At 39.5% G+C, this 13,415-nt stretch overlaps 1 protein-coding gene across 1 annotated transcript in view; it reads left to right on the forward strand.

Moving 5' to 3' along the window:
- adamts7 (a disintegrin-like and metallopeptidase (reprolysin type) with thrombospondin type 1 motif, 7) overlaps positions 1–13,026 on the forward strand; it is a gene marked incomplete at its 5' end in the record, with an annotated part of 81,792 nt that extends 68,766 nt beyond the window's left edge. Inside the window, 3 exons of the mRNA XM_083900537.1 lie at positions 10–156; positions 2,407–2,569; positions 12,165–13,026. Coding sequence (XP_083756663.1) covers positions 10–156; positions 2,407–2,569; positions 12,165–12,316 — 462 coding nt within the window. The 3' untranslated portion in view covers positions 12,317–13,026. The remainder of the gene's footprint in view (positions 1–9; positions 157–2,406; positions 2,570–12,164) is intronic.
- Between the last annotated feature and the right edge of the window lie 389 nt (positions 13,027–13,415).

Below are 13,415 nucleotides of genomic sequence, written 5' to 3' on the forward strand. Positions count from 1 at the left end.
TGTTTTTAGTGCTCTGAGGTGTGTGGAGGAGGTGAGCAGCAGCGAATAGTCACATGTCCGGAGGACGAGCGATGCACTAGGTACCTTGAGCCCAGCAACATCCAATCATGTAACAGCCAGCCTTGTGCTCAGTGGCTTACTGGATCTTGGGGACAGGTACATCTCACACACACACACACACACACACACACACACACACACACACACACACACACAGTAAATCAGTTTTACCTATTTTAAAGCTCCCATGGAGTGGTCCTATCGCACATATATGTGAGTTATGGAGGTCTACTTACATACAATAACTTGTTTTTTATGGTCGAAAACCTCCTTATTGCTACAAATGAGACAATCCAAATCTCTCCTTACTGAAACTCTCGTCAGTCGTGCTGTTTCTGACCGAAATCTCACCCCCAGAAGACGGACTGTGTTGTGATTGGCCAGCCAACAACAGCTTTCTCAACTGTCTTGTGATTGGCCAGGTACCTGGAAGTAACGTAATTAGCACACCAGCTCTCAGACACACAGCTCTCCCCCCTCTGGAATGGTGGATGCACTGCTACTCATTATAAAAACATTGTTTTAACAATGTTTAAAAATGGCTTTGTCACGACACCCTGTTGCAGTCCCTTTTACGACTTTGACCCGGAGTCAGACACAGAGTCAGAAGACACTGTCGCAAGTGAAACACCTCCACAACGGACATTGTTCTTCTTCTTCTGCGGTTCAATGTAGGCAACCGGATGTGCCCGGAACAGGAGGATCCGCTGTTCAGGAGAAATGATCCTTATGTAACGATACCAGGCTTTTTTAGACCACTTGCAGAGCTTGAGAATACAATAAAACCCAGCGTTCTCAGCAGTGGCTTAACTGTTTGTTTCGAAACTTTAAGGCTTCAGTCTCCACCTCATCTTTATTTGCTGTGTTTTGAGAGGCAGGATTATTCGAATGAACAGGTGGGGGAAGATATTCCTTAAAATTCACACGATCGTTTCACTGTGGTCAAACAGCTGCTGGTTTAACTGTGACTCCAGAGTCTTGTTAATCCTTGTAGCTATTGTACTCAACCTAATACATTTACATATGTAATGACTATCACTGAATCTATGCAGTCACAGTGTAATGCATTCAAAATGAGTTTTATAATCAGGTCTAATCAGAATCATAGTTGTCCTTAGTTTAGTTTCCATGCACTGATTTGACTTTTCAGATCCTCCTGTTGTGCTTAGTGATTTGCCCAAAACAAACCTTTATTTTTACAGTGAAAAAAACCCCTAATAAGTCATGTTGTAATGAACTGAAGTGTCATGTGTCCCTGCATATATTGAACTCACAGCCATGTTGCCCTTTAACACAATAACCAGAGACAACAAAAAAGGGTCTGGTAACCATTTATTGATTATCACGTCCATGGCAACCTGAACACACGGTTCTGTCACAGACACTGACCCCCACACACAAATGGTACACAATGTATATGTAATTGCAACCTGCATCCACACAATATAAATAAGTGTGACATATTTTTGTTGGTCGTGAACAACACAATGTGTTTGATTGTTGTACAATTATTTGAGTCCTTTACATGGAAACGGGCTCTGTCAAGTAATACAATCAACGTTATTTATCAACATTTGTGTTTATACATCGACAGAGCATGCGCAGGGTTTTTTGAACAGTCGGAATTTATTTCTGAAACGTTTTTGTGTTTACAGTCAAAGTCCAACCTGTTGTATTCATCTCAGTTTATTAGCACAATGTTACTGTTGCCACCAACACATGACTTCCTGTTTGCAGCTTGGGAATGTTGACGGGCAGCAAGAGATCTAAACACTGATATACTGACAATGGTTTGAATGTAACAGACATTAAAAACCAGTGATGAAATTTAGTTGAGCACATTTTTATAATCATGTATTGTTGTCAAAATCACAATCACAGTAATATTGTAATTGTAATATTGTAATATATTGTATTACAGTAATAATACAATTGGCCGAACAAATAAGGCTACAAAATTCAAAGGATTTTAAAAGTTGTAAAACAAGAAAGATGTTTATGCAGCTAAGCTGTCTGGAAAAACATTGTAAACATGGTAACACTTTAGATTAGGGAACACGTATTCACCATTAACTAGGTGCTTACTAACATAAGTAGCATACTAGCCCTTTATTAGTAATCATTAAGCACGTATTAACACCTCATTCTACATAACCTTATTTTACTTCAACATGAATTAAGATTTTGCCTGCATACGGTGTTAATACATGCTTAATGATTACTAATAAAGTGCTAGTATGCTGCTTATATATTCCTTTATTAGTAATAAGTAGTATTGTTAATGGTGAATATGTGTTCCTTAATCTAAAGTGTTACCATAAACATTTTTGGACTCTGTTTCTGCAGTGCTCTGCGTCTTGTGGTAGTGGAGTCCAGCATCGACTCATCATATGTGTAAACACAAAGGCTGAGACAGACGAAGAAGTGGATCATAGTCAGTGTGACCACGAGCCAAAGCCTGTGAGATCCCAGAAGTGCAACTTACAGGAGTGTGACAGCACCCCCTCTGGTGAGTACGATGTCAATGTACCCTCACTGACCTCCCCCACTGTGAAATTCAATTTAACACAGAGAGGAATAACAAAGTAGCAGCCCAAGAGGAAATGTAGTAACATTAAAGTAGAATGAAACAGAATCCAAAATTAATAAGTTAAAAATAGAAATGCTTTTATGTTGTGATTGTGGTCATCTGTCATCTATTGCCAACCAAGTTTACCCCAAAGAGGAACAATAAAAGTATCTGAAGTCCACATTTCAACAAGCATAGATATTTATGTACTGTGGGATTTGTCCGTGAAAAACAGATTACTGATGTAATTGAGCAAAGCACTGGTTTTACTCTTGATTGTTGGCTTTAAAGTCTTACACTCTGGGTGCTGTGGTGTTGCACAGTATCCTGTTGTTGTCTGATTGTTGAAGGTAAAATAAAAAAAGAAAAATGTTCCCCTGCTGTGCTCTGAGTCTGTGGCTGAATGTGCTGCTGTAATGACTCAGCTCAGCATGGAGGGGATGGACTGGGTGGGCAAGTGTGTGTGTGTGTGGGGGGGGGTAAGAACAACACTAATAGAAGCAACTAATCGCAGCACTTTAGTATTGATTTGATTTTCATTCTGCTTCACTGACTTTATTTTGTTGCTTTCAACACCAAAGCCACTCTGACAACCCTCCTGTTTTCTATCACACAATGACCAGACTGCCCAAAGAACAATAACCGTCCTTATTCTGAAGTGCAAGTCAATTTACTGTGGCTGATTTACTGCGATAGCTTTTGTCAGTTTTCTCCGCCCTCACTGAAGCTCGATTCAAAGACTTGATGCAGAACATTTTTTGAATACATTTGAATAAATCATTTATTTATTCTTGACTGCAGTCACGTGGCTTCCCTTCTTTGATGTACATTCCAGTATAAAATAAAAACTTGTGGAATTGAGATGTCAGTGGCATGAGCAATTAAGCAGCATCTACATCTGTAAACATACAGCATGTATTCTTGATGATAGATTTTGGTTCACGTTAAGGGGACCACAGTCATTCCATTTTTAGCAGGAGCTAATTTTATGCTCTGCCAGTCATGTCTCCAGATTTCTCTTTGAATGTCAAACCAAGCAGATCGGATAAGAGTCTTGACTGCTTTTTTGGGCAATCAAATCCAGTAAGCCTGATGATGACAGATGAATCAACAATTTGAAATGATTAACTCACTGAAAGAATCAGCACTTTCTCATGAAATGTAAGATTTTAATATGTAAAGCTTCTGCTTTAAAATTAGTGCTGGGCACAAGGTAACGCATGGCACGTTTCCATGACGACTGACTGTGCCGTGGCACCGGAGTCCAGTTAGCTCCATTAGCTGCATTAGCTCCTTTTAGCGCCGTTGGCGCGCCTACAGTCGAACTGGAGCAGTCTGTTTATTAAACGAAAAGACCAGCGCTACAAATAACCAGCGTACCTGTGTGCTGCGTATGTGTGCCTCTGTTTTTAAAGTTTAGCGTTACTTTAGAGACTCATTTTAACAATCTGGAGTCACGTAAAAACATATTTCCGGTCAATTATCATGGAAACGCGTCATGCGCCAAGTAACCTAATCTGCATGTTTTTGGTCTGTGAGAAAATCTGGAGAAAATACACACACACATTCCAAACTCCACACAGGAAGGCCCTCGGTCAAACTGGGATTCTAACCAGTGACCTTTTTGCTCTGAGGCAAAAGTGCTCGCCACTACTCTGCCATGTGCCTATTCAAGTTAATTCAAGGACCGCTATTTTGAAATTACCATGCTGTATTATTCTGCTGCCAAAGATGTCCTTAGATAAGAATTCTGTGTTACTTACTCATTATAATGTAAATCATTGTCACCATTTGCTTCATTTAAATATCGCTAAACAAAGTCCTTTTTTGCTTCACATATAAAACATAAGCAATAGACTTTCTAATCGATTCCCTTCACCACTTCCTTTCTATTCTTCAAGGGGACAAGTGTTGTTTGTACTGATAAACATGGCTCTGTGAAAAAAAAAATCTAATCCATATAAAAGGGCTTGTTCTAAACAAAAACATCTAAAGTCCTATTTCTTTTTTCATTGTATATATTGTATTTTTCATTGCATATAGTTAATCTTCCAAGGCCAGAAAACAACAAGTGGCGCACAGCGTCTGCCGATTAAATGTATGCATATGAATTATGTGAATTAAACCGTGGATAAATCCACATTACAGCCGACTGATCTAATCTGACTAATTGCTCTCATAATAGGAACAGCTCAAGAAAGAGAAGGCAGCATCACACAATGAAGTTTCAAGGTAATATACTGTACAAAGGGACATAATCAATCCCTATTTCACAATTCAGTAATCGCCTTAAGGTCTCAGCTGTGTTGATCATGTGAAGCAATAGTCGTTTACTACCTTATTACTTCCTAAATTCTGGACCTTGAAGTTGTTGGAGGTGGAGTTAGTTCACTTTAAAGTCGTGCAACACTCTCTCTCTCTGGTGTTTCGCAACATTTCCAGGGCACCGAAAACCTCTTAACTTCGAGAAGCCTTGCAACACTTATCTGTCAGTGGCAGCATTGCTTTCTCTGGGAATCCACCAGCACTTTCTATAATGATGCAACATCACAAGTTGAGTGGAAAGGCGGACTACACTATCCTCAAAGGTCTTCTTTGTTAGACTGGCGTGCAGCATTTTTTCCACACAAGACAATTGCAGACAAAGGAACTATTCACAACAGTAAATTATAGGCAATTTATCTGCTTTTGCGTGAAACACATCATTCACGATTTTGACATTCCCATCCACTGCGCTTGACTGGGCTGGATACTGTGACACAGTGTCCCTAAAACTTTTATAACGACAGCAGAGAGAGGTTTACATAATGACTTTGATGTACTGCTCTCTTTGAAGACCTTGACAGGCCTCCACTTTTGCACTGGAGGTGTAGGTATGTGTGCTTCACTGCAGACAAACACGTGTTGTAGCTGCAATCGTCCTGCCTTCATCCTTCTCATAATCTACGTTACAATAAACAAAAAAAAATCTGTTTTACGGATTTGATATTTGTGCTTTCTGCAGCTCATCCAAACAATTTTACATTCTGTTTCTGCTGTCGTCCTCTTTTCGTTCAGTGACATTTCTATTTTATATATCGCATATGAAATCACAGTCCCTCTGTCCTCAGCGGGCAGCCTGTTTTCTGCATTCTCAACGCCTGTTTTGCTGACATTTTGACAGCACACTGAAGTCTTATCACAAATGTTTGAAGCATATGATAATTTCCGCAGCAAACAGCTGGTTATGTTTTTTTTTTTTTTTTAGAGTTTTTGGTCAAATTTCATAAAAGAGGAAAAAACGGTATACACTATTAACATTAGCTAAATGTGCATTATGGAATAAATCTAAAGCAACTGGCCGTACAATCCTGTGTTAAATATGTCACAGAGACTCAGGAATGATATTCATATAACTTACCGAACCAACAGCAACAGTAAAAGCAAAATATTTTATTCATTTATTCATATTTTAATATTTCATTAAAAAAAAATCTTGTTTAAATCATGTTTATGTTTTGAAATTATGTTTTGTCATGTGGCGCCACCTACCGCCGTCTACCAATCATTGTAGTCAGTAGTCTCAGCTGCCGAGCAACTACGGATTGCCAGTCACGTCTGAGCTACAAGGAAGGAGAGAAGGAAACCTAAAAGACCTCGGTACGAATGTCAAAAACGCCAAGATAAAGTTTGCGGCAAAGCGAGGCTCTATATAGGACATGCTTTTGAACGGTGAAGAGAGTTGAAAGCTGAGAGGAATTTCAAAACGGATGCAGAATTGGCTACTCTTCTCCGAGACAGAGAATTAAGCTTGGCTAACTAAGTTAGCATCATAGCAGGCGGGGATGGACATTTCTTATGTACTGTCGAGTAGTAACGCTATTCATTTCGATCATAGAAACAAATGTTAGCAGCACAGCTAACGCTAGCAGCATTAGCACTGTCCTGGCATGGGCATCAGGTCCACTCAATGTCCAGCCGCTGTTCGGCGCGTTTGCCAGCAGCAGCTGGACAATACGAAATCTTACATTTTAGCTTAGTGTCATTTCGAAGTGCTACACTTATGCCACAACCACCATGGGTTCAAATCCCACTCCTGACACTATGTTTGGTGTTCTCATAAACAACGCAGGGTTAGTGCTCCTAACCTGATGCGACAAGTCCACATACGGGTAACTGACATTCATCACATCAGTGAATGTTTCTCACTACCGTGTCTGCATTGGCTCAATAAGCATAACAACAACACAGCGACTGATCTACATTTAGTATCGACGAGAGAGTTTGTAGGTCTCTCTGTAATTGCAATAAATAAATGATTACTTAGCAAACAAACGAGGAATTTACAGCGTAGGATTCGTCGCTCAACATAGTCGCTCCTGGCTCGTTGCTGACGGAAGATACGCCAACCGCTCTGGCAACCTCGAGTCTGGAGGGAGGAGGTGGAGGGGGAGGCGGATACGACTCTCTGCAGTATTTTGAATTTGAGTGTAGTAACTGTTTTTGGCCACATTCTTACATATGGCGCCTTTAAGCATTAATAAATATTGAATTCATCATTTATAGCGCATGAATACTCATAAGTATGTGGTTTACAAACACAGTTATACATTTTTTTACTCATCCCATCAGCTGAGCAACAGTGTCCAAATAGCTGCTGTATGCAAGCAGTCAATCAGCATCCACCTCCAACAAAAAGATCACACGGACCTCGTATTTTTATGAAAGTGATATTATGAAGAACTTTAGTGCATAATGTATGCTGGTGTTATTATTCTGCCTCAGTTTGGAGACAATGTCACATTATTTGTATGCTGTGTTCATCATCTGAAAACAGATTATGTCAGGTAATATTATTCTAGTCTTCTCGTCCTGTGACATATGCTGCTTATGAGAAGCTGCGTTGATTCAAAAGCTGATCCCAAATGTAATACAGGTCTCTTATAAAGTTTAGTGGAGACTAAATGTGATAGGAATGTTAAGTGATGTAGCAGGAGGTAACTTTATCCTTTGCACTTATTCCAATGAGAATGCACGATTGTGTTTGTGTAGCAAACCTCGTCCACTATACTTTTTCTCATTTTCTTAACACCTAAGCATAAATGTTGAACTGGACACGTGTCAGGATTGATCTGGCTTGGACAAACAGTTCATCTGACATTTAAAAAAGGCCATGTGTCAACATAACATTCCCCAGTGTCTGGTTCCTAGTCAAGAACCAAGGAGCATGTTAATGTTTTTTGTCAAGAGTCTGTACCTGTAACTTCCCATGAAACATGGACACATTCTTTTTGGTTGCCCACCAATAAATCAAATATCCCTCGATGAAGTCAAGGTTGGTTTCTTAGACAGCAGGAGGATGAGTTAATACAAGTTCATCCTTCATATGGACAGTGCTTGTGTTCTAATCTGTTCTCATGCTTTGAATACAGATTCAAAGCGTGGGACGGAATAAAAAAAAAAGAGGAAAATGTGGATTTCACATTAGTGACCTTTTCTTCTTTCAGTTTACTTCACTGAGCTCTTGTTGATGCTCACTCTGCATGCGGCCCTTGCCCTCAGTGGAAGGCTCTGACCTCCCTGATCCCAAACTCTGACACCAAAAGACAGACTGATAGTTAATAATTATCTGTCTATCTTATTAAGTAGTTAATAAGATAGACAGATAATTTCACCATTATATCTTAGGCTCAAGATGAGCTATGAATCATGTTTTTGCTTTTAAAACAACTCTCTGAATAAAAAAAATACATGGGGGGAAAACACTGATTTCTAATAATACTTCTCTTGGTTTGACATTATCAAGTGTATCCAGGCGTCATCTGTGATTTGCTTCACACAGGAGATCACAAGCTGTGAGGGATGCTGAAAAATTTGCACACTGTTTTAATAATTCACAGCATTCATTGGTGAGCATCATTAATTGGTGTGTGTACCCTGTAGAGAATTCACCACCTGTGTGTGTGTGTGGAACGTATATATGTATATATGTGTGTATGATGTATATACGTGTGTGTGTATATATACATATATACGTGTGTATATACATGTGTATATATATAATTAACATCAATAACATTAAAAAAAATCAAACTATTGAGCCTAAAATGTAAAGAAAACTGACATTAGGCTACATTAAAACCATGGACATGCATTTCAAATGTTAGACACGAATCATAACCAGCTTTTGACACCAAGACATTAACTAGGGTTAGATTAAAACAAAAATCAACTGACTTCCATTCTTACCTTCCTTTGTGGGATTTTTAGTGTCATGTAGTGGTGTTGGTGTCATTCAGTTGCCAGGTTTGTACACAAATCTGCCAAAGCAGACAACCAATGTGTCCCACAAATTGTAACAGTGACTACTCAATATTTGAGAAAATGTAGATATTACATAAGTGAAGTCATTTGGAGTCATTTTTACTCAAGTCTAAGTCTCAGTCAAGTCGAGACCAAGGTTAGTCAAGCAAGTCTCAAGTTTGTGTTAAGTCAAAGTAGAGTCTGTGACTTGAGTCCCCCACCTCTGGTTCGCAGCTTAATTTGAATTTGAAGACAACAAAAATACACTGACAAAATGTGAAACTGCTGAATGACCAACATTTGTCAGTGTATTTTAAAGGTGCACACCAGCAATACAGCCTTGAAGTGCAGATGACTGGTACATACCAACAATCTACAGCATGTAATGAGGAACCGAAAGTGAAGTTTTACGTCGGAACTGTACACTACTTTAATGGACATGGCATGTTTGGCTTTTATTTAACAGAACCTAATGTCATGCTTTACAGTTAATACTTGTTTCACTGGCCTATGCTGTAAACAACAGATGTAACCTAAGTCACGAGGGTATGAGAGCACCTTCATGGAGATTGTGTAAAAAGCTCTAAAACCCAATAATGCTTGCTCCGAATGTCAGGTCAACACTGGTTGAGACTCGCTGATGAACACTTTGACGCATTTAAGAGCTTAACTGTGTCCTTGAGGCACAGGTGGTGAAGAGGAGAACTGAGTGGTGGTGTGTTTGGAGTGTGTCGAATGACTACACATGAACAAATAATGTAGGGACCCAGTTTACTGACTGTTGCTCAACAGCCTCTCTACGAATACATGTGTTCTTCATCTATTCTATTCCTTTCCTGCTGATCCTTGTCCACTTATGATGCTGTGATTAACCCTCTGGCACTTTGACAAGGATTTTGTAGGAATCAATTCAAACCCACGATGTTAATGAATGTCAAGGGGCAGAAAAGACATAACGGCACTGATCTATGGTTTGTATTTTTAAAAACGGTGAGAGGAAAACTGTTTACTGAGCTAACCCGTATACTGTTGACATAGGTGTTCAGAAGATGAGAATGTTGAAGCATTGACCCCATGTGCTACATGTCAATGCCTGCTTAATACCTTTTTTAATGTAATTGCAGGTTTGCAATTGTGTAATTTCATAACTGTACTGCATTTTCTTCACAGGAAAACTGACTGAATTATTTGAATGACTCAAAGTTGAAGGTCTGCAGGTCAACGAGAGCATTTATCTCCAAAAATATGTATCCAAAAAAAAACTTGAATCTTTTCTGCTTTGTAAAATTCAAGCAAGTCTTTTTTTTTTTATTCTGTCGAGTTTCATTTTGGTAAAACTAAAAAGCACAATAACACTGCTCTTGCAGCAGGTTTTATAATTGACCTCCAATACTTGATCTGCCATCAGCAGTTGCCTCAGCCTCTCACAAACGTGGACGCTAACTGTGGTCTGAGCAGGCAAGACGATGTTGTCACTTCTATAGTTGGTTGTCCTCAAACATAGCAGGTTTGCAACAGGTTGATGAGTTCCAGTGTACATGGTTTTTGGAAATCTATTGAACACATTGGACGTTGGAGCCATTTCTTATTAACAGGAAAAGCAAAGGAAATGTAGAGAGGAACAGAATCAGTGGGCCACATCTGCAGAAGGAAAGCATCTAGAGTGTCGGGGACTTAATCCTTACTATGAAAATCTCTGGAGGACTAATACTAAGGGGCTAACTGCAAATTAGAATTATTTTTTCTATCTGAAGACAACACCTACCTTGTGACATTTATTTAGACTTTTTCCTTTTCATAACAGCTACAAAAAGCTTTTATTACACATTGTTTTGTGCACAGACGTCCCTGAACTATAGTTGAATGAGTGTGTAAATATTCCGCAACTGCTGCAGTGGAGGGGAAAATAAAAACGGCTACAAATTAGCTTACTCTAGTGGTTTACTTTGCTTTACTATTTTTAGGTTTAATCTTGTCAGACCAGCAGAGTGATGTCTAATTAAATAAAAGAATGTCACTTAAAGTAAACGATGAAGAGCCTTTCTGCAAGGAGTTTGCATGTTCTCCCTGTGTGTGCGTGGGTTTTCTCCGGGTTCTCCGGCTTCCTCCCACAGTTCGAAAAAACATGCTATGTATGTATGAATGATTGTGGTGGTCGGAGGGGCCGTTTGGCGCACATTGGCAGCCACGCTTCCGTCAGTCTGCTCCAGAGCAGCTGTGGCTACATGTAGCTTACCACCACCAGTGAGAATGTGTTAATTAATAATAGCCAAATTGTAAAGCGCTTTGGGTGTCTAGATAAGCGCTCTATAAATGTAATGAATAATAATAATAATAATAATAATAATAATATTGACAATGATAAAGTATCAGAAAAGCAGTTCATTCGGTTCAGTGCTAACACTCGTACAGGTTAGATTGGACAGCTTCATACACTGTCATCGTGGTCATTAGAAGATGTCATTAACATAGAGTCAGAAGACAACGGACGTTATTCTTCTTCTGCGGTTCAATGTACGCAACCAGATGTGCTCTGACTAGTGCCCGGAGCAGGACGATCTGCTGTTCAGGAGAACCGCTGTTTACGTAACTATTACGGGAGTTTCAGAGATCTCGTTGAGCCCTGAGATTACAATAAACACAGCGTTCTCAGCAATGGCTGAACTGTTTGTTACGAAACTTCAGGGCTTTTTAAACAAGGTAATGACGCAGATACACACTAAAAAAAACAGCGTTAATAGGAACTTCTGGTCGAGTTCCGCTTTAAGGAGTGTGTTTTTATTTGTATCCACTAGTGTTGCGTTACTCACATCTATGCCATCATGTAGTGGCGGCTAATGTGAAATTTCTCAAAATTTTGAATTTGATTTGAGTTTAAAAGTTTGTCATATTTAAAGTTTGACGTGCCGAGATTAATAATTAAAAAAAACACACACATCCTTGAAACACACACCTTGAAACATTACAATGCACAGAGGAGAAAAAAAGACATAAACAAACTAATGTCATTTACCTTTTGCAGCTTTAGATTTAATTACTGGCGACTGTTTAGCCACAGTTCACTGTAATTGTTCGGCTGACCCGAGAATCACATCCTCCCTGATGTGATTTTAATTTATAATATGAAATCACAGCCCTAATATGACTTTGATTCATTTAGTAATGACACAACAGGCAGCTGGGTACCATGTTAATTAGGTTTGTATTCCACCTTTGTGTTTGATCCCTCTCTCTCTCTGTACTTTCTTTGTAGGAGCAGTTTGTCTTCGCGACCACTTGACGATCCGTTTCTGCCAGACTCTCCGTTTGCTCGGCCGCTGCCACCTGGCCAATGTACAAGCACAGTGCTGCAAAACCTGCAGCCAGCGCTCCCGCCTCCCCGGCAGCACAGCGCAACGCCACTGAGGTGCAACAGTGCACTGACATGTCTCATCGACAGGAATAGTCGTTCCACCGCTGAGTGATGAAATACAGTGCACATCATCATTTCCTGAGCCTTTTCCATGATTTCTCCACCACAAGAAGCTAAATTATGAACTCATCTCTGTGATGGTGGAATCATTACATTTGGACTGAAAAATGATTAGACCAATAACAAAACATCAGTAAATTATGAGAATGTAAACATTTGTTTGCACTTTTTTATATATGTAGTATAGTGATTTTATGAATCAGTATTTGCTTGTAACAGATATGGCGTTGCATTAAATTGCATACATAGGTTATCGCTCATTAACTGTTATTGTTGGTACAATGCTCTAATTTTATGGACAGCAACAAACTGGACAGAGACAAACAGACAACGGGTGTAACATTTGCAGTGTGTTTTTACGAGTCATGTGGTGCTGTTTTTTATAAAACTTCAAACTAAGTGGTGCACAACTGATTGTTTACTAAGCTTTGCTCCTCCCCCATTATCACACATACCAAAATGGTGGCTGATTGAGGGACTAAACATTTATGACAATATTTTCAGTTTCTGTTTTGAAGCTTTGAACTAGTTTACCTTATTACGATGGAGTATTAGGGCCACATTGAGAAAACAAAAAATCACTGACTTCCAGAATAGTCTTAAAGGAGACATTATACCCTATTTCTCCAAGTTAACCTAGTTGGTGTCCTAATGAACATGTCTGTGACATGCTTTGGTCAAAATACCTTAAGGATGAAGCACCACAGCAGTTCAATCACTCTGCCAAAACAGCCCTGTTGAGAACGCTTGCTTCTGAGTGCCTGTCTCTTTAAATGCAAATGAGACACAGGAAACTACGTCAGCGTCACTGAGGCTCCAGCAGCTAACAACAGTTAGCATTTGGAAAATCCATCATTTGCTGACTCTAGCCGGCACATTGCCATCATATATAAAATGTATCCACTGGACACGTAAATCCTCTGAGGCTGGAAGTTTGTGTAGAACTCTGTGCTGCACTGTGCAGACAAGAATAGAACACTTCGCAGACTGAACTCTCGCGTTTTTTAGGGACAAAGCGGAGCCTCGTGAGAG

Source organism: Microchirus variegatus, assembly GCF_963457635.1.
Source record: "Microchirus variegatus genome assembly, chromosome: 14".
Classification (NCBI taxonomy): domain Eukaryota; kingdom Metazoa; phylum Chordata; class Actinopteri; order Pleuronectiformes; family Soleidae; genus Microchirus; species Microchirus variegatus.